At 43.5% G+C, this 26,016-nt stretch overlaps 1 protein-coding gene across 4 annotated transcripts in view; it reads left to right on the top strand.

The window, feature by feature from the left end:
- Positions 1-15,662, top strand: part of RAB4A (RAB4A, member RAS oncogene family) — a 46,885-nt gene extending 31,223 nt beyond the window's left edge. The window contains exons 4-8 of one of the 4 annotated variants that reach the window (XM_035008408.1): positions 2,188-2,250; positions 3,850-4,004; positions 5,167-5,262; positions 9,427-9,563; positions 13,957-15,662. In XM_035008408.1, coding sequence (XP_034864299.1) covers positions 2,188-2,250; positions 3,850-4,004; positions 5,167-5,262; positions 9,427-9,542 — 430 coding nt within the window. In that variant the 3' untranslated portion in view covers positions 9,543-9,563; positions 13,957-15,662. Of the gene's footprint in view, positions 1-1,733; positions 2,251-3,849; positions 4,005-5,166; positions 5,263-9,426; positions 9,564-13,956 lie in introns of those variants that run through there. The other 3 variants (XM_035008410.1, XM_035008411.1, XM_035008409.1) reach the window with 3 other exon arrangements.
- Positions 15,663-26,016: the final 10,354 nt, after the last annotated feature.

The following is a 26,016-nucleotide window of genomic DNA, read 5'->3' on the forward strand; positions in this document are numbered from 1 at the left end:
GGAGTTTAGGAGCTAAAAATACATTTAAAAATAGCTGCCCTTTTCAGAGTATCAAAGTCATAATGAGTCCTTTTGTTCATTGTTGATAAGGTCCCCAGTTCTCTTTTTGCCCTAAAGGGAGGCAGTGTTCTGTGGTGCCTATTTTCTGATACCAAATTGGCTGGGGGGGGGGGGGGGGGGGGAGGGGGGCAGGGTTTTCCATACCAGCTCCAGTTCTCTAACACCAACTCTGTGGCCAGTAGTTCAACTTAATTCTGATTCTCTGGAGTTAACATCAGGCCCCAGAGACTAAGGGTCCCATCCCACAGACCTGCTCCCACTTCATACACCAGTCACAGGTTCCCATGACCCATCCCCCAGGTTCAATAATCTGTTAGAGTGACTCACAGAACTTAGAAAAAGCACAGTATTTATTGTCGCCAGTTTATTATAAAGGATACAACCCAGGAACAGCCAAATGGAAGAGATGCATTGGGCATTGGATATAGGAATTGAGTGCTGAGCTCCCATGCCCTCTTTGGATGCACTACCCTTCCAGCACCCCCAAGTGTTCATGAGCTCAGAAGGTCTCTAAACTCCATCATTTAGGGTTTCTTTTTGAGGTTTCAGTAGGTAAACAGGACTGACTAAATCATTGCCCCTTGGGGATTGAACTCAATCTCCAGCCCCTGAGCACAGGGAGCCTTGTAGGTCTTGATGAGGAGTTTGGTTGCTCAGGAGAATAGACTGAGGGACACAAGTGGCAGTGGGGACATGCATGGTAGTGGGGACACCAGCCATAGGTGACTGCAGGGGTCCAGGCAGAGACTTGGTGATTTGGATTATGATGGTACCAGTGAAGATGGCGGGACATGCACAATGTAGGATACGTTCAGTTAGTGTGACGGAACCTGACTGATGGGTCCAATACAGAGGTGGGCAAAAAGAGGAGGCGAGGATAAACACAGAGCTTTCTGGCTGTGTGAACAGAGGGATGGTGGTGCCCAACCTCACCCCAAACCAGGATGGACCTGCAGGCTGGGAAGCAGAGTGTTCTGTCTTATAAATGTGAAGTACAACACGTTCACTAGGCAGTCATATGGAGATGTTGGGGCAACAGCTGGATCTTACAGAAGGAGGCTGAGCTGAAGATGACATTGGAGTCCAGGTGTGAATAGAAAAGAAAACCCAGAACTGAGCCCCAGCACTGAGGAACTCCGGTATAGACAGGGTAGGCTCAGAAGAAGGACCCAGAGCTGGAGGAGGAACGCTGGCTGGTGGGAGAGGAGGAGGTTGTGGCTGCAGAGGTCGAGCGGGGGAGGCATCCGGGGAGGGGCGAGGCAAGGTGGAGGGATGAGGACCAAGAAATGCCGCTGGGCTCAGCACCGCGGAGTAGGGGACATAGACGGGAGACGAGGTGAGGAGAAGGAAACAGCAAAGACAACTCTTCGGAGGAATTTAGATGCAGAGAAGAGCTCTGAAAGGATTGCGCTGCATATCTTCGTGTATTTTAAGGTGGGAGGTACCAGAGCACATTTTATGTTGCTAATGGGGAAAAAAAACCTAACAGAGGGAGAGACTGATAATACAGGGGAGAAAGTGTTACTGAAAGTAACCCGCAGGACTGTGAAAACGGCTAAGACGTTCAGAGGCACTCGGTGGAGACAGGTAAGATAGGTAAAGCCATGTTTCCTTGTTAGTAAGTGGGGTGAGGCAAAAGGTGAGTGCGGGGGAGTGGGGGCGGGTAGTTGGCTGTGGGTTCCTGGTTGGAAGATGAGCCAATTCCCCTCTGCGGACTTTCCTTTTCCCTGGGAAAGAGTAGGGAGCAGCTCTGCAGGGACATGGGGAAGACCTGGAACCCCCAGAGGAAGCAGAGTAGGATTGCTGAGCACTTAGTGTCCATCTAGCTCTCTCAAGTGCTTCGCCTCTCCCTGTAAGTTCAAAGATAATCTTAACTTCTGTGGGAGAGTTTCATCTACCTGTTAGAAAATGACATACTTGTCTCAGCCTAACGTCCCCCCACTTCCTAGCATTTCTGTGACATGACTTCAGACAGGAGCCCCTCATACATACATTCAGATGTCTGAATCATTTCTGTTTTAAGCAACGTCTGTCCCCATGTCAAGGTTTACAAAGAAAAATGGGTGACAGTGCTCAGTAGTAAAGGATCTCGATTGGCTGGAAGTAAAAGCAGTATAATTCTTTCAGGTCTGTGACGAGAAGTTATTACAGAGGTGCTGCGGGAGCGCTCCTCGTCTATGACATCACCAGGTAATGTGAACTCCCCCACGGGGAGGCAGCTTGGGGCTCTGCTCCCCAAAGTCTGGTCTTCCCAAGACGCACCTGCGTGTAGTGTGTGTTTTGCGTGTCAGGATAGGCAGTGTGGCTGGGAATCTGGAATCCCCTCAGTCCTTTAATTTGGGGTCTTAGAGGTGTTTGAGTCAACCCCTACCACTACTTAACCGGTAAGGAAATCTTTGGGTGAGGTTTTTAGATACATAAAGTATCCCTAGTGTTTCATTGTGTTTTTTAGCATGATGCTTTGATGCTTTGATATATTCCTCAAGGTTCACAAAGTGAAAGTTTATGTATGGTAAATTATTAGAAGTAATTGACATCGATGAAAGTTGAGGGCACAGGCTTTGTGCCCCGATTGCCTGGGCTCAGACCTCAGGTGCAGGTTACTAGCCGTGTGATGTCCTCGGGGCAAGGTGCTCTAGCTGTCTGGACTTCAGTTTCCCTGTCTGTTATATGGAGTAATGATGATTGTGTTATGCGATTTTCAGGTGGTTAAATTGGTTAATGGAGAGCTCTTGGCACATCATAAGAATGTGAGTGCACTGTCCTGTGTGTAGCTATCACCCACATATCACAAATTAAATTAAAAACTTAGCTCCTTGGTCTCACCTGTCACATCTCAAGTGCCCAGCAGCCACATGTGGCCGGTGGTTGCTGTATGAGACGGTGTGGGTTATAGAACATTCTTGTCCTTGGAAGTCCCATCAGACAGTGCCGATCTCAGTGTTTGCTGGCACCACCTTAAAAATGTCATCTCCACCCTATCCGCTGGTGGCCGTCTGGGTAGGAACTTGCGCAGCTGAGAGGGTGTCGCTGTTGCTGTGATGCACACCCAGTCTGCGTGTTCGTGATGAGGCACACTGGCGAGGAAGCGGGCAGCTCCTGGCCCAGCCCGCCCGCACTTGCTCAGGTGGTGGAAGGCTCAGCTTGCTAACGTGCGAAGTCATTTGGCTGTCCGGGAGCGCCGGCAGAGCAGACGTATCCCCAGATGTATCTGAGCCGAACACAGTAGATCTCAGACTTGGTCCTGGGGTTAGACAGACCTGGTCAAGCCCTGCCTCTGCCGCTGGCTGCTTGTGTGACTTGGGACAACTTAATCAAACTCTGGGTTCGGGTTTCTCATGGAAAAGGGGAATAGAGTCTGTGTCACAGAGTCCTTATAAAGAACGTGATAAATTCCTCCAGAACAAAGTACCGCCATATTGCACAGAGCTGGTAAATGCAGCAGATGTTAGATCTTGCTCACCGATGCCGCACATAATTGAGCTAAGAGTTAAGAGCTCAGTAAATATTTGTAAAATGAATAAAGGAACATCTGTTTCCTTTTGCATCTTGATCGGGCAAAATCAAACAGCAAAATATCTGACTTGCGGTTTCATTTTTCTGGAAGCAAAACAATCACACCCTGTGGTATGGTGTGTAATGGGGCATTCAGGCTACCTGTGTTACCTTAAAGGTTGTCGACATTACCCTGACGTGTGCAAAAGCAGTGTGTGAGTAGTGTGAATGACTGGAAAGAGTTGCTAGCTTTATAAAATACATGTACTATTTTCACAATCTTATATTACGCAGCCGAGAAACCTACAATGCGCTTACTAATTGGTTAACAGATGCCAGAATGCTAGCGAGTCAGAACATTGTGATCATCCTCTGTGGGAACAAGAAGGACCTGGATGCAGATCGTGAAGTTACTTTCTTAGAAGCTTCCAGATTTGCTCAAGAAAATGGCAAGTGACCTTTTACCTACTACTGCTTTTCAAATGGGCAGATTTGGGGGTAATAACATTGCTTTGAATTTACACCTATTGGAATTTTAAGATTAAACGTTACTCAAGAAATGTGAAATTTCCCAGTGTTTTCAGTAAAGTTAGACTTACTTAGCATATTTTCACTATATTGCATTCTGCCTACAAAGGTTATGATGATGATAAAAGCAAATGTACTAATATTCTGTTATGACTTTTTGGTCTAAGCACAGGCCTTGGTCTAAAGTTAAGTTTGTAATAATTTTTAAAGGCCCTAATCGCATGATGGCCTGTCCTTTTTTCTAATGTAATTTGGAGCTAAGTTGGTAAAACGTTAGTTCTAAATAGAAGGGGAAAATGGTGGAAGAAATACTGGGTTCATTGGTTTTATTTTACTTACATTAAATTGAAGTCATTTGGTTATATGCCTTTGAAAATTCTCTGAATTTCCATATAGAAAACCAGAGAATGACACATAAAATTAATGGTTGCTTTATAGGTAACGGAATGATTAGAATTGAGATATTTTAAAGAACTTTAACTTTTAGAACCAGTCAAGAACTTAAAATATCCTAGTCTCGATTTTCAGTTGGACTCTAGGACTACCAAATTATATTCTTACAAATTGACTGGTTTTATGCTAAGAAAATAAGCATGTGAGAAGAACAGAAGCTATCGTGAGCTTGTAAATACAGAAGCAAGGGTTAGTAACTGCTCTGGTGGGTAAGAAAAGTATGAGTCCAGGGAGGACCTCGTCACCGGCAGGATGAGAAGCTGCAGTGTAGCCCCGCCCCCCGGCCCCCCCCCCCCCATGGTATCTGTGGTGACGTGAAGAGTTTTGGGAGAATATTCGTCTCGTGTGACCGCTGGGCGGCTTCAGGCAGCCTGCTTCCTCACCATGCATCTTCAGTAGACGAGGGCCAGCACAAAATACCCGACGCTGGTGAGGAAGGCTGAGAGTTCTTCTAGCATTTAACAAAATATATTGACATTTATTGATTCTGTATTTGCAGAAATATGTGGTTTTTAAGTAACAGATTCCATTTTGCCTGCTCTTCGGAGAGAATCCTCAACAGGCTGTCGGTACCTCAGTTGTGATCGCCTTCTAAACATAGCTTCGCATTTTGTTTGCTGTCACTTTTAGAGCTGATGTTTTTGGAAACAAGTGCACTAACGGGGGAGAATGTGGAGGAGGCCTTTGTACAATGTGCGAGAAAAATACTTAACAAAATTGAATCAGGTAAAAGGCTTTCCATTAATAAACTTGTCTTCAGCATATTTTACTCTCTAGCTCAGGAGTACCACTTTTTAATTTTCCAGGCGTGATTTGGTCAAAGAGCATTCTCTCTACCCCTGCCAACCTCAAATTGCCACTTACGGTCTCGAAGGCCTTGCCCCCGTGGCTGAGGCAAGGGCCCCACTTTTCCAGAATGGCTTTGTTGCACCACTGGTGAAAGAGGATGGGCAGTCAGGGTTTCGGCGACAGTTTGCTTTTAGAACCACAGCCTTTTGTGGTCCACGGCTTAGAGCAGGAAGATTGGATCTTCGTCCAGTCTCTGCCAACACCTCGCTAGCCCTGCTGGGCCAGTGGTCCCGTGGCATGATGGGGGGCCCCCTGTGTGAGATTAAGAGAGTTATAGATACGTGCGTGATGTTGATACTTGCAGCTTGGGCATCATGGAGAGTTATTCCTGAAGCTAACTGAGTGTGCCTCAGTAGTAACCGGTCTCATTAGTGTTGTATTTGTTGCTTCAGGAAAAGTGAATTTAAAATAATCCTAATTTAGGCAGCTGACAAAATACTCTGTAATTGTCATTTATTAAAGTTGAGTTTTGGGGCGCCTGGGTGGCTCAGTCGGTTAAGCGGCTGCTTTCAGCTCAGGTCATGATCCCAGGGTCCTGGGATCGAGCCCCACATCGGGCTCCTTGCTCAGCAGGGAGCCTGTTGCTCCCCGCCTCTTGTGCTCTCTCTCTGTCAAGTAAATAAATAAATAAAATCTTTAAAAAAAAAATAAAGTTGAGTTAAAGATTACCAGAATTATATGTGGACATTCACTTTTTAATTGATTCACTCAAATATCTGAATGTCTGTTCTTTGTCAGGTGCTGGGATACAAAAATGATTTAAACATAACCCCTGCCCTCAAGAACCTCTTTCATGGGAGACAGCAAAAAATAATTACAATACAGTGTGGTGGTACAATAACTGAAGGGTGCATAGGATCCTGGGATCACACAGAGAAGGGGAACCTGCCTAGCTAGGTCATGGAGGTCGTGTCCGAGAGAGTTCCAAGAGGAGGTGACAGCCGAGCTCAGTCTTTCACAATGTGAGGAAGAGTGAACTGGCTAAGGGAGTGGGGAGGAGGGTAGTCCAGCAGAGGGGACAGCATGATTTGAAAGTAACCGGAAAGTAAAAATCACTAGAACAGAGAGACTACGGTGGGATGGCAGGTGAGAAGGTTGGAGAGGCGGCAGCCAGGCTAGCGATTCTCATCAGGGATCTGGAACTTTATCTTGTGGGTTACTGAGTCTCAAGCCTGGCTGTACACTAGAGTCACCTGGGATGCAGGAAAACTCAGATCCCAGGCCCCACCTGTCGAGATGCTGATTAATTGGGCTTAAGTATGGTTTAGGCCTCAGCATTTCTAAAAGTGCTCTTATGTGATTGATTGTAGAGGACTGGAAGCTATTCAAGGATGGTAAGCAGTGAGCAATATGGTCAGGTTGGGACTTGAGATAAATCATGTATGTAGGTGCCATGTTGAGGACAGATTGAAAGGACAGGAGACCAGGATGCCAATTAAGGCATTTTTGAGTAATCTGAGTAAATGATGACTGATGAAAGCTTTAAGGAGGATGTGGAAGTAGAGACGAAGAGATACAGATGAATCCAAGAAATATTTTGGTAGTAGCACCATATGACTCATGTGCTAAATAGGGCAGGGCAACTGATTTGGGGGTGGGGAGTGGTGGTGAGGAGGTGGGGTCAGGAAGGCATGAGGAGCCAAGGGTAACTAGATGTCACACTTGGGTAACTTGGGAAAGAGATGTCATTAAACCAGAGGATAAGCAGGTTCCAGGGGACGTAGATGATTCTGTTCTGGATGTGTTCCCTTTGCAGTACCACTGGCACAAGGCCATGGGATTATCTCATAAGCTCTGGGGAGAAGTCTGGGCTGGCCGTATACATTTGGAAGCCATCAGTACCTAGGAGTAGTTGAAACCATGAAAGGAATGTGATCATCCGAGAGCAGCTGAGAATGAGAAAAGCAGTGATCAAAAGCAGAACCTTGGAGACAGAGATGGAGAAGAGGAACCTAGAAAAGAGAAAGAGGAGGAAATGGTCAGAGATGTATGGAAAGAACCAGGGGAAAGTGGGTGTCATTTCAGCCAAAATGATAAGAGAGTCAAAGACTTATTCACTATCAAATGCAATAGAAAACAGTCTCCTAAGCTAAGAACTAAACTAAAAAATATCCCCTGGGATGGGTAATAGGAAGTCACTGGGCATGTTTATCAAGAACAGCTCCGGTAGAACTATGAAAACAGAAGACAGCAATTGAGGAACAAAGAGGAGGTGAGAAAGTAGAGTGATTGTTGACTCCTCTCTTGAAAAGAAAAGGTATAGTAGGGTCCAAAGGGTTAACTTAAAGAGGTTTTGGTGATGGAAGAAATGTTAGCATGTGTGAATGCTGAGAGAAAACAAGGGAAGGGAAAGGAGAGGAGGGTGGAGAGATGACAGAGACAGTAGGGTGCTGGGTGAGGTGCAGGGAGAGAGGGTCAAGGGCCCAGATGGAAGAGAGGGACACTTCATCCTTGTGGATTTTCTTGATCTGAAAACAAAAAAATTTTTTTACTAAATTTGTCACAAAAACAACTGTTAACTTTTAAAGACTCTGTAACATTGTTATTAAAATTGGCTTGGTGTTGAGTATTATTAAGCTTAGCACAAGGTTTTATTTAATTACCTTGCTACCTTAATACTGCATCCATGGATATAGTACATATAAGTTGACTCAGAAAATTTTCAAGATATATTTCTTCTGAGATCATCAAAATCAAAATTACATCTAGGTGAAAAAATATAAAGGTGTAAGTTAAAATTTTTCAGCAGTACTTTAAATTTTCGGAACAGGCAGTACATTCATATGATTCAAAAACTGCTGTTTCCTCCTTTTTTTTTTAAAGATTTATTTATTTATTAGAGAGCATGCACACATGTGAGCCTCCGGAGGGGCACAGGGAGGAGGAGAGAAGCAGACTCCCTGCTAAGGGTGGAGCCTGATGCTGGGCTCCATCTCACCACCCTGAAATCATGACCTGAGCTGAAATCAAGAGTGGGTCACTTAACTAGATGAGACACCCAGGCCCCCCTCCTCCTCTTTTTTTACACAAACCTTAACATACTATAAATTCTGTACCTTGCTTTATGTACTTACTAGACCTGTGGATCATTAAGTGAACATATAGAGACTTCCATATACATATGTATGCTAATGCACATACATACATGTTGTGTGTGTGTGTGTAATATTCAGTTGTCTGTATTGCTATGATTTGACCAGTCTACTTTGGACATTTGGAGTATTGCCAGCATTTTGCTGTCACAAATAATATTGTAGTAAATAACCTTTTATATATCATTTCCCATGTGTGGAGTGTATGTATAGGATAAGTTCCCGGAAGTAGAATTGCTAGGTGAAAGAACATAAGCATTTGGAATTTAGGTAGAGGCTGTCAAATTCCTCCTAGCATGGTTTAATCCCACTATAATGAATAAAAGTGCTTATTTCACTGAAGCCATGCCCACAGGCTGTATTATCATACTTGGGTTCTTACCAGTCTGGTAAGTAGGAAATGGTCTCTTTGTAGCTTAATTTTAAATTAATTTATCTTTGTATACACAATATATTCATATAATTCCAAATTCAAAAAATAAAAAGCGGATACAGTGAAAGTCTCCCTCCATTACAACCCCTCTTCTGTCCCCAAGCCATCTAAAACTCCTTCTTGAAGTCAGCTATTATTCTCACTTTTTTTTTAAGATTTTATTTATTTACTTGAGAGAGAGAGAGCAGAGCAGGAGGGAGGGGCAGAGAGAGAAGCAGGCTCCCCGCTGAGCAAGGAGCCCGATGTGGGGCTCGATCCCAGGACCCTGCGATCACGACCTGAGCCGAAGGCAGATGCTTAACTGACTGAGCCACCCAGGCGCCCCTATTCTCACTTCTTGTCTCCTTCCAAAGATATTTTTATGCCCATACAAGAAAACATGTATATATTTTTTCCTTATTATTCAAACCAACTGTTTATACACAGTGCTCTGCACTTTGCTTTTTTCACTTAGTATATTTTTGGGATCACAGAAACATAGAAGCTTTTTTTAAAGAAGACTTGCTTGGTCCTCAGGTGAGCTGGACCCAGAAAGAATGGGCTCTGGTATTCAGTATGGGGATGCCGCCTTGAGACAGCTGCGGTCACCACGTCGCGCACAGGCCCCAAGCGCTCAGGAATGTGGTTGTTAGGAGCAGCGCCAGAGTGTACAGGTAGGTGCTCTCATCACAGCGTCTGTGCTGGCCCTCTTACCTTAAACTCTGTTCACTGCTCGGGAGTTCTACACCTGCTTAACTATACAGCTTGTCATTGCTTTTGCAGCTACATTATGAAACCCAGAGGTGATTGTATAATTAAAAATAGATATTTCAACAACAGTGGAATACACATTCTGAGCTATAAAACACAGTTGAACAAATTTAAAAGAATAGAAATCATACAGACTACAGTGGAATTAAACTAGAAGTCATTAACAGATAACTGGAAAATCCAAAATATGTGGAGGTTAAACAACAGAATTTTAAGTAACTCATGGGTCAAAGAAGAAATCTCAAGAGGAATTTAAAAACATTTGAACTAAATGAAATTCAAAACACAACTTATCAAAATGTGGGGGGATGCCATGTAAGCAGTGCTTAGGGGGAAATTTATAGCATTGAATGCATACTTAGAAACGAAAAAAGATCTAAAATCAGTCATCTAAGTGTCCACAATAGGAAACTAGAAAAAGAAGAGCAAACTAAATCCAAAATAGGCAGAAGAAATAATAAGAATTACAGCAGAAATTAATGAAATTAAAACCAGAAAGTCAGTAGAGAAGAATCAACAAAATCAAAGCTGATTCTTTGAAAAGATCAATAAAATCAACAAGCCTATAACCAGGCTAATTAAGAAAAAGGGGGGGGACATAAATTACTAATATCTGAAATGAAAGAGGGGACATCACTGCAGATCCTATGGACATTAAAAGGATAATGAAGGAACACTATGAATAATTCTATGCCCACAAACTTGATAACATAAATGAAACAGACCAATTCCTTAAAAGACATGATTTGCCAAAATTCAAGAAAAAAATAGACAATTTGAATAGGTCTACATCTATTAAAGAAATCGAACCAATAATTAATAATCTTCCAAAACAGAACGTACCGGGCCCAGATGGGTTCTCTGGTGAATTCTACCAAACATTTAAGGAAGAAATTATACCATTTCTCTACAATCTCTTTCACAGGAGAGAAGCAGATGGAGTACTTCCTGCCTCATTCTATGAGGCCAGCATTACCCTAATTCCAAAACCAAAAACATTACAAGAAAACTACAGCCCAATATCTCTCATGATAGATGCAAAAATCCTCAATAAAATATTAGCAAATCAAATCCAGCAATGTACAAAAAGAATTATAAACCACATCCAAGTGGGATTTATCCCAGGTATGCATAACGGGTTCAGTGTTCCAAACTCAGTTCATGTAATCCATCACATCAATGAGCTAAAGAAGAAAAATTATATGATCCTATCAAGAGAAAAATCATTTGACAAAATCTAACACCCATTCACGATGAAAATTCTCAGTGAACTAGGAATAGAGGGGAATTTCCTCAGCTTGGTAAAGAATATCTATGGAAAACTACCACTAACATCATCAAACTTGAAGTTTTCCCACTATTAAAAGGAACAAGGTGAGGATGTCCCCTCCCACCACTCCTTTTCAACATCATCCTGGAAGTTCTAGCTAAGATAAGAAAAGGAAATAAAAGGTATACAGATGGGAAGGAAGAAGTTAACTGTCTTTGTTCACAGATGACATGCTCATCTATAATGTAGAAAATCTAAAAGAATCCACAGACTCCTACCTAAGTGCTTATACAGCACGGTTATATAGCAGGATACAAGGTTAGTAGACAAACTCAATCACTTTTCTTTGTATCACTGATGAACAAGTGCAGTTTGAAAATAAAAACAATACTCTTTACATTAGCATTCAAAAAAAGAAAATGCTTAGGGCGCCTGGGTGGCTCAGTCGGTAAGCGTCTGCCTTCGGCTCAGGTCATGGTCCCAGGGTCCTGGGATTGAGCCCCACATCGGGCTTCCTGCTCTGCGGGAAGCCTGCTTCTCCCTCTCCCACTCCCCCTGCTTGTGTTCCTGCTCTTGCTATGTCTCTCTCTGTTAAATAAATAAAATCTTAAAAAAAAAAAAAAATGTCAAAAAAAGAAAATGCTTAGGTATAATTCTGACAAGATGTACAAGATCTTTATGAGGAAGACCAAACTGATTCTCACGTTTCTATGGAGTGGCAAAAGACCCCGAATAGCCAACACAGGATTGAAGGAGAAGAACAAAGTCGGAGGACTGGCTGCTGGAGTTCAAGACACTATCCAGCTATGGTAGTCAAGACAGTTTGGTATTGATGAAAGAAGAAACAAATAGATCAGTGGAGCAGAATAGAGAGCCCAGAAATACACCCACATAAGTATAGTCAACTGATCTTCGATGAAGGAGCAAAGACAAGGCAATGGAGCAAAGACGGTCTCTTCCACAAAAGATGCTGGAACAACTGGACATCTGCATGCAAAAAACAATCTAGACACAGACCTTCCACACTTCACAAAAATTAACTCGAAATGGATCATAGACCCAAATGTAAAACATGAAACTATAAAACTCCTACAAGATAACGTAGGAAAAAAACCTAGACTTTTTAGATACAACACCAAAGGTCCATGAAAGACCTCATTGATAAGCTGGACTCCATTACAAAACTTCTGCTCGAGGAAAGACAACAAGAGATGCCGCAGACCGTGAGAAAATATTTTTAAAAGACATGTAATAAAGGATTGTTACCAGATAGACAAAGAGCCCTTCAAACTTAACAGTACGAAAACAACCCAATTTAAAAATGGGCCAAAGACTATACCAGACACTTCACCAAAGAAGACAGTAAGTATATGAAAAGATACTGCACAGCATACATATGTCATCAGGGAAATGCAAATTAAAACAACAATGAGATAGCACTACAACATACTTGTTAGAATGGCCAAAATACAGGCCACTGACAACACCAAATACTAGCAAGAATGTGGAGCAGTCGGAACTGTTACTCATTGCTGGTGAGAATGCAAAATGGTACAGCCACTTGGGAAGACAGTATGGCAGCTTCTTACAAAGTAAACATATCTGTAAATATGGTCCAGCAGTCTCACTCCCTTGGTATTTACCCAAAGGAGGTGAAAACACAAAAATCTGGGGCCCCTGGCTGGCTCAGCTGGTAGAGCATGTGACTCTGACTCTCAAGGCCATGAGTTCAAGCCCCACGTTGGGCGTGGAGCCTACTTAAAAAGAAAAACAAAGAAAACACAAAAATCTGCACACGGATGTTTATAGCAGCTTTATTCGTAATTACCAAAACTTGTAAACAAGTAAAATGGCCTTTAGCAAATGGATAACTAAACTGCGTACATCCAAACAATGGACTATTATTTGGTGCTAAAAAGAAATGAGCTATCAAGCCATGAAAAAGTGGAGAGGAACTTTCCTTGCATATTACTAAGTGAATGACACCAATCTGAAGAAAAGGCTACATACTGTATGATTCCAACACTATGACATTCTGGAAAAGGCAAAACTATGACAATAATAAAAAGATCAGTGGTTGTCAGGGTTTGGGGATGGGAGGGATGAATAGACAGAGCATAGACAATATTTGGGGCAGCAAAAATACTCTGTATAATACCGTAATGATGGATACATGTCATTATATATTTGTCCAAACCCATATAATGTACAGCATCAGGGCTGAACCACAATGTAAATACTGGACTTTGGGTGATGACGATGTGTCAGTGTAGCTTCATCAGCCGTAACAGATGTACCTCTCTGGTTCGGGATGTCGCTAATGGGGGAGGCTCTGCATCTGTGAGGTCAGGGGGCATATGGGAAATCTATAGACTTCTCCCTCCCTTGTGCTGTGAACCTGAAACTGCTCAAAGAAAGCCAAAATCTTATTAAGAAAAAAGTCGTAAAGCAACCACTAAAATAATATGACAAAGAGTTTTGGCTAATAAGCCAAATTTAAATTTGGAATTTAAATGGGATAAACACATAATTAATCTAAATAATCGAAAAGAAGGCAGAAGGAGGAAAGGAGGAGGAAAGAACAGAGCAGACAAATAGGAAATGGTAGATTAAACTCTACCAATTAAAAAAGATGTTCTGCTTGAAGGAATTTAAACTATAGGAAATCCTTAGGCTCATGGTCAGAAAGAAAGGAAGAGTGGTAGGTGGTGGGAGTAATTGGGATAGAGATTTTTCTGCCTTTGTATCCATAAGGAGACTTTTTTGGGTAAATTGAAGTCTAAATGTGTGGCTAAAATAGAAGGCTTATATATAAAATTCGCAAATGGAGATTTTTACCTTTCTAAAGCTTTTTCCCATTTACCACAGTGGACTTTTTTATGTTCCTACCATATTATCTAACAGGTGTAGGTAAGTTTAAGTAAAGTTGGAAGTTACGTTCACTAAGACCCTATGGGACTTTAAGCTATATTTGTCTGTACTTTTATAGTTATGCATATTTCTAAATCACTCTTTATATTTTTTAGGTATTCATACAGTGGTATTTGGGACACAGTTGTCGGACCTTGAAGAAGAAGTTTTTTACCACCATCTTTTTCTACTTTATACAGAAGTAGATATTTGTGCAAAGAAAAATAATTTGGGGTGTTATGTAAGCCCGTAGATGTGGCAGAGCAAATCATATGATAATCTCATTAAATGGACAGTACCATTAGGTGTGTACATGTATGTAAAAAGTTTCTGTTTCCTATTTCCCTTCTGCTCTTGGTTTCAGTCCTGACTCTGTGCTGTGTATACTCTTGTACAATCTGTCTCCACAGCATGGTAGCTGATGTAGGGTATGATAGAATGCTGCTCTAAATGCAGTCTAAAATTTTGTGTTTTTTTAGTCATACGAACTGAAATCTGTTACTGGTGAGGTGTACTTTGATCATCATGTCAGGTATCTTGTCTTGCACAGCGTACTCTTTAGGACCAGATAGGCAAAGACTCTGGCGTTGATGGCCAGTGCGGCGCTCACTTCGTTCCGTTTGCCACAGTCCACAAAGTGTTTACATAATCCACCCTTGAAATACTAGGTCAGTAGTTCCTCACATACGGAAATAAAATGAAAAATGGAGTTTTTCCGTGAACTTCACACTGTCCAGCACTCCAGTGATTTGAAAGTATCTTCGTCCAGATCAGTTCAGGAAGCATAGCCTGAGCACCTGCTGTGTTTTAGGCACTGTGATCGGCACTAGGGATTCTGTTACCTTCTCCCACACTTACTAGGAAGTCGATTCTGCTTTCAGCTCTTCGTAAATGTGATGGACGGTGTAATTTGAGGCTGCTCACCTGTTTCTGGTTGCTCTCTCTGGTCTCCCTGCTGGAAAACGTTGTTTGTTACTGTGCTTTTCCTGGGATTCAGTGTATGATGTCACTGCCTCTTTTTTGAGTCTTTCATTGTTTTGTGTTCATTTTAAGGAAACCCACTAAATCAAGTTAGTATTAAAGGAATACCACTCATTAAGAAATTTCTGTATAGCTTTTGCTGGATACTTAAATGCCTTACTACAGTTATCAAGTTGACATGTTTTTAATTCACCTAAGGTATATTGAAGTATAATATATATTGTATTACAAAGACTTGTTCTAATATTTTAAAATGTCAATGCAAAAAACATATAATAGAACTTTTCTTTAAAGTTGAAATGCAGTATTATTTAAGGTTAAAGGTTAAAAAGCATTCTTCACCTTCTGTATGTTCTTTCACTGTGACTTTTAGCTGCAGACTGATTGGTAGATCTCATTACCTTTCAGTTAGAAGCTGCCCACTGCTTTTGTTGTTTGATTTAATCAACAGAGCACAGTGGCATCACAGACTCTGGAAAGTGACTTGGATAAAAATATCAGTATGTATCTGTTCGGGGTATTTTAATTTTGCTTTTTTTAATGCCATGGATATTTCATTTTGACAAGTCAGAATGTGAAGCAAATTCTCAGACTGAACTACTTCTGGGACCTGGCTGGAAGAACATTCGATTCAATGTCTCATTTATGGTAGTTTTGCAGGCTGCTCACTTTTGAACAGCTTTTTGCATGGGATAGGAGCATGTCTATTCTACCACATTGGCTTATTCAAAAGCAAGAATTTTTAAAATAAGATGTTAAGTTGGTTTATAAATGAGCCTATTCATTAAACCACAGGTCCTGCATATAATTCCACATCCTTTGACCAATAAAAGTTGCTGGAGAACCAAACCATGGTGGTTCTTAATAAAAGCCTTCGGGAGAAATGAAGAAGGAAGATAGTTCAGTGTTGCTCAGTGGAGTGTTTTCCAGCACCCTCAACCAATTCTCTGAGTCTGCAGAGATCCTAGCGGGGTGGCCAATTCCGTTCTCATTATTATCCACCTGGAGATAACGCAGATCCCACAGGTTCTGGGCGTGGTCTGCCCTGCCCCTCAACGCACACGCACACTTCAGCGCCAGGAGCAAGCAGGTTACCTGTGCTTCTGACCAACCAGCTACAAATCTGAGATTCCCACAACCCCCTTGCTTGGGTTTGATTCATTTCCTAGAATGGCTCACAGAACTGAGAAAAACCATTCTTGCTCGAATGCTGATTTATTGCAAAGGATACAAACAACCAGATGAAAAGATACATAGGGCCCAGGCTGGAAGGGTCCCGAGCCCAGGAGCCCCTGTCCCCCTGGAGTTTGGGGTGCACCATCCTCCTAGCCAAGGATGTGTTCTTGTTCACCAACCTGGAGACTCATCAAATCATGTTCCAGCCTTCCCCCCACCCTTCCCAAGTGGAGGCAGTGGAGCTAAAATTTCCAGCCCCTCTAATGATTTGGTCTTTCTGGTGACCAGTCCCATCCTGAGGCTCAAGGGGCCCCACCCTACGGCACCTCATGAGCATAAACCCCAGCGTGCCCAGAGGGGATGTTTTGTGACTAACACAACACACCCCATCACAGGAAATTTCAAGGGTTTTAGGAGCTCCTTGCCAGGAATCGGCAAAACCGAAATATATGTTATAGTCTAGTAAATGTTATGTATACATTTTCCACAACTTTCTAGGTTTTCGGGATACTCTTAATTCACATCTCTAGTAAAATATTTTTTCGGTCTTCCTAGAAAAATATTCTAAGCTCCATTTAAACTTGAAATTGTTCTTTTACAAGTCCAGCATTTAGTGAAAATAAGAACGTTGCAGTTTAGGAATCTAATGGTTTTGTTAAAAACCTATTTTTTGTGACTTATGAAATCTTAAGGCACATGGATTCCTAGCAGATCAGTATTATTCAGAGTGATGAAGAATCTGGTGTTAAAATTAGAAACTTGGGGCACCTGGGTGGCTCAGTCGGTTAAGCATCTGCCTTTGGCTCAGGTCATGATCTCCAGGTCCTGGGATCGAGCCATGAGTCGGGCTCCCTGCTCGGGAGCCTGATTCTCCCTCTCCCTCTGCTGCTCCCTCTGCTTGTGTGAGCAAGCTCGCTCTCGCTCGCTCTCTCTCTGTCAAATAAATAAAATCTTTTTAAAAAATAAAAAATAGGGGCGCCTGGGTGGCTCAGGTGGTTAAGCGTCTGCCTTCGGCTCAGGTCATGATCCCAGGGTCCTGGGATTGAGCCCCACATCGGGCTCCCTGCTCAGTGGGGAGCCTGCTTCTCCCTCTCCCCGCCCCTCATGCTCTCTCTCTGCCAAATCTTTTTTTTTAATTTAAAAAATTAAAAATGAAATTAGAAATTTAAATCATTAGCAATTCAAACTGCAACACAGTAGGTGGTTTTTCATTTTCTGTCAAATTTATCCCTTTTTTTTCTTTTTTTGGAGGGGAGATTTAGAGGGACCTTAAAACACCTGTGAATTATTAATCATTTTTTTTTATGTGCCAGTTGTAAAGTGAGTCCCTTTCCTAATCATTCTACCTGTTCATATACATATAATCGGAGTTTGTCCCAGTTGTTGCTTGGTTACTTCCCAATTATATTAAATTCTTCAAGGAGTTGTTTTTAGACTTCGAGAGGGATTTCTGTGAGGACACCCAGCAGATTCAGGAAGACCCGTGGCTGAGTGTCAGCCATCACCCTCTCAGGTGAGGAAATACGGCTTACTGTGAGAGGACGATCGTGCGGTCAGGGAACCTCTGTGTGTGTCTTTGCTCTACCTTTGCCCCATTTTTCAATGCTGTAGTATTTGGAAACATCCAAGGCATTTGTCATTGCACCCCAAACTAGTTCGGTATGCATCTCTGAAAAGAATTTCTTTTTAATTTTATATAATCACCATACCATTGGGAACTTTTTTTTTTTAAGATTTTATTTATTTGACAGACACAGCGAGAGAGGGAACACAAGCAGGGGGAGGGGGAGAGGGAGAAGCAGGCTTCCCGCGGAGCAGGGAGCCCGATGCGGGGCTCGATGCGGGGCTCGATCCCAGGAGTCCGGGATCGTGACCTGAGCCGAAGGCAGACGCATAACGACTGAGCCACCCAGGCGCCCCACCATTGAGAACTTCTTAAAAGACACTGATACAAAGCCAAGATGGTTATGTTTTTTCTTATCTTGCAATTATATAAAGTTTTCTGGCAGGTACTGAGAAAGCAAAATGCTCATCTTCCGTACCGTATTTTCGGAGCGTGTGGCTAACTGTGCCGGCAGCGCCGTCCCTGGCCCCGGGGACCCCTGTGCCTGCAGCAGGGACGCCAGGACGGCCAGCACAGCATCAAATAAAATGCTGATTTCTGTATGGGGGGGGGGGGGCTCAAATCGTTTTACATCGAATTTGTTTTTTGTAATAGGAGTAATTCAGAGTAAGTCTCCCGCATCATTCCCTTTTCCAGAAAAGTCATTGTTTGTTTCCATGGCCATAAATGTACATCACATACCCCGTAGTACGTATTATGCCCGTTTGCAGGGGAGAATGGTGCTTTTCTGTGACACTCACGTTTCTCCGAATGCCCCTGCTTTCCCATTGCTTCTGTGCCTTTGCATGGACTGTGTTTTCCTCCCTTGTGACGCACCCCCACCGGCTCTGCAAGTCTGTCAGCTCAGCCCGCTTGTCCTGTAGGGGGCGCCGTAGCACCTCTGCTGGGAGCCTTCTCTAAGCCCCTTCCCGCCCCTGCGCATGTGCAGACACACTCTGCTCTTGGCATTCTCTGACCTAACCTTGCTTTTGATACTGATCACGTTTCTCTGTCTCTTATCCTTACTTGTCTTCTCTCTTGGGCTGAGACCTCCCGAGGACAGGGCTGCCTTCAGTGTGCCCAGGCCTGGCACATGGGAGTGCTTGTGGAAGGCACAGATGAGTCATTTCTGTCCCCAGGACTTTCTAAAGTACTCGGATGGCCAGTCTATGCACTGCGAGATCCGATTTTGCAAAATCCCCGAAGGATGGTCATATGATCCTGCTAACTCCCTTTCTGGCTGGGAGGGAGTTTCATAACTCCTAGAGCCCTTTTCACATGACATCACCAAGCTGGTGAGGTGGAAGAGCCCAGCCTGCCCCCACAAAGATCCACTTGGACAGCTTTAGACAGCTAGCCACAAAATCAGCTCCAAGAGAGCTCAGGAGTCCACTTAAGAACGTCAACACAGTGGGGGTGCCTGGGTGGCTCAGTTGGTTAAGCGACTGCCTTCGGCTCAGGTCATGATCCTGGAGTCCCTGGATCGAGTCCCACATCGGGCTCCCTGCTCGGCGGGGAGTCTGCTGCTCCCTCTGACCCTCCTCCCTCTCATGCTCTCTGTCTCTCATTCTCTCTCTCAAATAAATAAATAAAATCTTAAAAAAAAAAAAAAAGAACGTCAACACAGTGGGACAGAAAGCCTGAGAATAACCACCAGAAAAGGGAAGAAGAAACAGTTTCTTTTGCCTGCATTCTTGCCTCCTCTTAGGCCAGCACTGCTCAGCACCGTGAGGACTCCCCAGCTGGGAAGAGTTCTCAGCAGGGAAGGGAGAGTGGAGGGAAGGACCAGTCTCCCTAGGCTTTGGGGGCACCACACAAAGGACCCGCTTCAGCTTTACCCCACCCGGAGGCCGGCAACGCTGAGACCTTGGAGACGGCTCAGAACAAGGCAGCGGGTCGAGGGCTGTCGGTGGCAGCCACGGTTGCCAGTGACCTGCTCTGCAGAGGACCCCGGCGGCTCGCACCCCTGCAGCTCACCCACGTGGGCCCCCCACAGATTTCATTCTTTGTTGTTTGCCCCAGTGCCAGATGCCTGGGTTCCTCTCTGCTCCCTCCCAGTGCCCCTGCCAGAGCCCGGGATCTGCAGCTCCGCGGGTGCAAGATGCCAGCCCGAACCCCCCCGCCCCCATGGGGGGGCCCCCCCCCCCCCTTAGGCCCCCCCGGCGCCCCCCCCCCCCCCCCCGCCCAGTGCTTGCCAAGGACCACACAGTTGATGCTGTGAGCCTCCGTGGCCTGAACTACTGCAGCGTCAGACCTGGTGCTGCCGCAGCCCCCGCACTTGGTACCCTGCACGACTAGTCTTGGAGACAGCCCGCTCCAGCAGCCCCCCTTCACGGGCGACAGTCTTCCCTTACAGAAGCCAGTCCATAAAGTCAAGGAGGTGACTGCTTCTTCAAACTCACATACACCTACACAAGGTGACAGGGATCACAAAGAACTGGGGAACACAACACCACCAAAGGAACACCGTGAACTTCCAGTAGCTGACCCCCAAAGGAATGGCGATACATGAATTGCCTGATGAAGAATTCAAAACCGTTGTTCTGGAAGATGCTCAGAGAACTACAAGAAAACAGTTTAACAAAATCAGAAAAACACAAGAACAAAAGGAGTTCAACAAAGAGCAAACATAAAAAAGAACCAAACAAATGTTGGAGCTGGAGAATACAACTGTTAAACCGAAGAATTCAGTAGAGAGCTTCAACAGCAGACTGGAATGAACAGTAGGAAGAATCCATGAGCTTAAAGGCAGATGGTATGAAATTACCCAGAGAAACAAAGAAAGAATGAAAAGGAATGAAGAAAGCCTACGGGACTTACGGAACACAATTAACAAACAATCTCCCCCGGACGCCTGGGTGGCTCAGACGGTTAAGCATCTGCCTTCGGCTCAGGTCATGATCCCGGAGTCCTGGGATCGAGTCCTGCATCGGCTGCTTTTGGCTCAGGTCGTGGTCTGGGGATCCTGGGATCGAGCCCCAAGTCGGGCTCCCTGCTTCTCCCTCTGCCCCTCCTCAGGCTTGCACTGTCTCTCTCTCTCTCTGAAATAAAATCTTTAAAAAATTTTTTTTTTTTTTATGTAGTGGCTGAGAACTCCCCAAACCAGGGAAGACATTTGGACATCCAAGTTTTTGAAGCTGGTGAGTCACACCAGAATTTCAGTCCAAAACTATCTTCTCCAAGACACATTATAATGAAAGTGTCTAGAATCATATGTCCTCGTGCAGCCTACTCCCTTTCCGATATTTGGGTAACAGAGTTATCCGGTTATTTTACATTCTAGGGGTAAGAGCTTTGACGTTTAGGCAGCAGGTTTTTTAATTTGGATGAGTATTTCTTGGGAATTCTGTCTGTACTCATGGTTGGCCTCCTGGTACCTCACAGTACAGCCTGGGGGCAAGCAGGTACTCAAGTTGTGCTCTCCATCTTCGGGAACGAGCTTTAGGCCTGAGTGCTGTCAGAAGCAGTTGAGGATTATTGATAAGCCTCTGCTTTTAGAACCTAGGCATGCTCAGGTGTCTTAAGCGTTATATGACAGGTCACAAATGCTTGGGGGCGAAATGTGTCAAATCTCTCCATTTTGTCAATTACATACTCTGTTACAGTTGACAAGTCCCCATGTTGGAGAAGCCAGAGCCATAATTAGATCTTGAAAACTTGGACCCTCCTGCCTTTTCAAACGGGGAGAGGAATGGCAAATAGTTTTCCTACTCTAATTTGAAGATTAAATTGCTTCACCTAAAACTTGAACTTTGTATCTCTTTAAGTTGTTTATACAGATTTTTACCTGATTTTTCAAACTTGCACCCTGTCTGAGCTATGAGAACTATACTTTTACACTTGGAGAAATCCAATTGCTGAGTGCTCCTTTGGTGGCTCACTGGATCTCTGATCAAAGTACAGCACAGGGTATCCATTCCAAGACCCCAGTGGGTGCCTGAAACTGCACATAGTACTGAGCTCTATATATACTATGTTTTTTCTTATATATACATAGCTATGATAAGGTTTAATTTGTAGATTAGGCACAGTAGGAGAATATCCAAGTTGCCAGCATCACCACCCTTGTGCTTTGGGGCCCTTAGTAAGTGAAACAGGGGTTCCCCAAATACAAGCACAGCAATACAACAACAGCCAAGCTGATAACCAAGGGGCTCAGTGACTCATGGGGGGGTAGCACGTACAATGTGGATATGCGGGACAAGAGGATGATTCACCTCTTGGGTGGGACAGAGCAGGTTGGCACAAGATTTCATGATGCAGCTTAGAACAGCATACAATTTAAAACTTAAGAGGGGTGCCTCAGTGGCTCAGTCGTTAAGCATCTGCCTTTGGCTCAGGTCATGATCCCAGGGTCCTGGGATCGAGCCCCACATCGGGCTCCCAGCTCAGCGGGAAGCCTGCTTCTCCCTCTCCCACTCCCCCTGCTCGTGTTCCCTCTCTCGCTGTGTCTCTCTCTGTCAAATAAATAAATAAAATCTTTAAAATAAATAAATAAAACTTAAGAATTATTGGGGCACCTGGGTGGCTTAGTCGTTGGGCGTCTGCCTTCGGCTCGGGTCGTGGTCCCAAGGTCCTGGGATCGAGCCCCGCATCAGGCTCCCTGCTCGGCGGGAAGCCTGCTTCTCCCTCTCCCACTCCCCCGGCTTGTGTTCCCTCTCTCGCTCGCTCTCTCTGTCAAATAAATAAAATCTTTAAAAAATAAAATAAAATGGGTGCCTGGGTGGCTCAGTTGGTTAAGTGACTGCCTTCAGCTCAGGTCATGATCCTGGAGTCCCAGGATCGAGTCCCACATCGGGCTCCCTGCTCAGTGGGGAGTCTGCTTCTCCCTCTCACCGTCCTCCCTCTCGTGCTCTCTGTCTCTCATTCTCTCTCAAATAAATAAAAGAAAAGAAAAGAAACCTTGCAAGTATGATAACTTGCTTTTTGTCCCTGCCTTCAATAAGTTGAAAATATTACAAGTTAAAAGTGCATGGCTGAAAATGCATGCTCCCTGGTTTTCAGGATGCTTGCCACCATCGTCTTGTCGTTGGCTTTTAAAGCTGTCCAGAACTGAAGTTGTTTGTGAGTTCAATAGTAAGGGAAAGGTAAGAATGTGCCTGTGAGGCCTGTGCTGATGGCTGTCGGCCCCCTCGTGGGGAGACTGTCCTTCGCCTTATACCCTGAGGTTTGCCTCCCTCACCGCAACATTGCGTGCTATTTGCTGTGGCCGCATTCCTGCTGACCCAGGCTAGTCATTGCCTGTGCTACGTCTCATCTCTATTTATTTAACCTAGTCCTTGAGCAAGAGTAAAAGAAAATGGCTTTATGTACTCAGGATTTTTTTTTTTAACTTAATCTCTATCAGATTATTCTACTGTGGCCTTCTTTTCTCCTCTTTATCTCCAGGAGTGATTTTGGCTTTATGCTAGTAAAATGTTAGCCTGTTGCTTCAGACTTTCACCAAATGTAGTTACATTTCAGGCCCCATGTAGTGGCCTCAACTTTAGGCCAAGTCTGGTGTTTGTTCACAAGGTTGACGTCATGTTTTCCCCGCGTGTCAGGTCTGTTCTGTCACTGGGTGACGCCGGACAGCACGCTCCGCTGGGGGGAAAGTAGAAGTCTAGTTCAATGGACCCTGTAGAAAATATAGAAGGCAACCAGGAGGGGTAAGTGTCGGGAATCATCCACAAGCGAGCATGGGACAAAGGACCCACCCTGGAGCTAAGCCAGGGCGCGGTGCCCTGCCCAAGAAGGAGGTGGCCAGCTGAGCAAGGTGAGCCACTGGAGGGGGCTCTGGGCAGGAAGCAAGCATTTGGTTCTGACTTCACAGGTTCCTCTCAGTAACCAGAAAGCGGCACAGAGACGAAGGAACTCCCCGGTCCCGAAGTCCTAAAGCCATAAGAACGTGAAAAGAGAAACTGACGTTCTCATCACAGATGTTAGTCAACACCTAGGCCATAAAAACAACAAAGGATAAATGAATGGTAAAGTCAACGTTCACAAGTAGTTACTCTTACCTAGATCAGATTATTTTTCGTAGTCAACAAAACCAGTGTTTTGTGTTTAAATTGAAACCATACACACAGCAAGATTCCTGCCACAGACAACCCCATGAATATATGAGCGGTTGGCAATGACGGGCAGTTAGCAACAGTGAGCAGGGAACAACCGTGCTTCCACTTAGGTTTTGTCTATGCCTCAGGTGGTTCCGCACTTGGCTCCCTTCCTCCCTCCCCTGTAGGTCCAGCTCACGGTTAGAGGCAGTGTGGCTGCGCCACAGTCTACCCACTATACTACACTGCTGTGAGCTCCCTTGGCCAGGATACCTGCACACATGGGTATATCAGGAAATGCTTAGGAGTGGAACTGCCCAAAGAGGTGTTCCTTTTTAAGATTCATAAAGCCAAAGTAGCCCCCCAGCACCCTTGTGCCAATTGACTCTCCCACTAATAGAGCAAGGGGTCCAAACTTAAATCCACACTTAAAAAAAAAACAAACCATAAGGTTTATATTTTATCTTTATTAACCTAGAAAAGGTTAGTCTTTTTAGTAAGAATTCAGGATTTATACCTTACCATTCAAAAATTTATATCTTACTATATCAGTGTATACTTCATAGCAGTAGCCAGAGACTGCTGTTAGTGGAGTAAAAGTATACCCTCTTCGTGACTACTACAGTATTTACGGCAAAGCTAAAATTTAACAGACAGAAGAATCTTCAGGGTGAAGATATATCTTTGAAGAAGGGTATTTAGTGTGTATTTTCTCTAGGGTTTTTTTTTTTAATGACTAATACATTTTTATGGTTCAAAAATCAAAGCAGTATGAAAGATACACACCGGAGTTCCCCCCCAACCACCACCACTCCATTCCTTCCCTCACCTCTAGAGGTAACCACTTGTAGTTTGTGTATCCCTCCAGTTTCTTGCTGTAGATACAGATATTTTTTATTACTCTTCACTTTCTTAAACAAAAGGTAACATATTACATACTCTCCTTTTTCCCTCTATACTGTATCTTGGAGCTCTTTGCATATCTCAGTACATTGAGAGCTTTCTTCTCACTAAAGGCTACATAGTGTTCTGTTGTATACACAGACCAGGTTTTCTTTAACCAGCTCCTTACTGATAAACAATTGGGTCATTTCCAATTCTCAGGTTCTTTTGAAGTCATTCCAAAATATTTAATTAATGACAGCATTGTTAATTTCTGAGTCTTTACCTACATTCTCCTTCCCTCATTTCTCAGAAAAAGTAATAGCATTCCTTCTAGTTTAACCCCTTTCCTATATACAGGCAAGAATCATTTAGAAAATTTGATAGAAGGGGAGAAAAATCCAGCAAGATATGTGCAAGAAATTTTTGATGAAAACCACTGAAATAAATATAAGAAGACCAACTTAAATGGAGACATACTATATTTGGGGATGGAAAGACTCAGTATTATTAAGATATGAGTTCTCCAAAATTAGCAAATTCAACGCAGTTTAATAAAACTCCTAAATGGAATTTTAATAGAATTTGTAAGTTCATTCTAACGTTCATATATATATATATATATATATATATAAGAAAATTGCCAAGAAAAGCAAAGAACAAGATGGGCATATAGATACTTGCCATGCCAGATACTAAAGTACACTGCAAAATTAAATTAAAACAGTGCTATGAGCTCAGGTGTAGACAAATTGATCCATAGGAGAGCAGCATCTAGAAACCTTCTCATGAATCTATGGCAATTCATGAAAACACATGATGTGACATCTTATATCAGTAGGAGCTCTTCACTGGATAGTGTTAAGTCTATTTACTACTCATTTAATTGGAAGAAAAATTCAATTTCTACTTCATATTCACCAAAAAATTAATTCCAGTTGGATTAAAAAACTGAAAGCAAAAGGCAAAGGTTTTTTTAAGGCATTGGAAGAACATACAGAATTTTTTTAATGACCAAAGGGTGAATCTTTCTAAAAGTGACACAAAATCCCCCATCTGTAGAGAAAAGGTTTAAGGTTTGACTCTGCAGATTAATATTAATAACATAAAGTTCAGCAATGGGCTATGACAACACATTACAACACACTTAACAGAAGATTGATGCCAGATGTATAGAGATCCTAACAAGCTAGACAGACAGGAATGCACTTAAAAAAAAAAATAGTGTGTTTTTCTAATTTTTCCAAAATATTTTTAAAAGATTGGGCACCTGGGTGGCTCAGTTGGTTAAGCGACTGCCTTCAGCTCAGGTCATGATCCTGGAGTCCTGGGATCGAGTCCCGCATCGGGCTCCCGGCTCGGCAGGGAGCCTGCTTCTCCCTCTGACCCTATCCCCTCTCATGCTGTTTCTCTCTCTCTGTCAAATAAATAAATAAACAAAATCTTTAAAAAAAAAAAAAAAAAAGATTGGCAAAGAGGGTGCCTGGGTGGCTCAGTCG

The sequence above is a fragment of the Mirounga leonina genome, unplaced genomic scaffold, assembly GCF_011800145.1.
Source record: "Mirounga leonina isolate KUSES-001 unplaced genomic scaffold, KU_Mleo_1.0 Mir_152, whole genome shotgun sequence".
Taxonomy (NCBI): Eukaryota; Metazoa; Chordata; class Mammalia; order Carnivora; family Phocidae; genus Mirounga; species Mirounga leonina.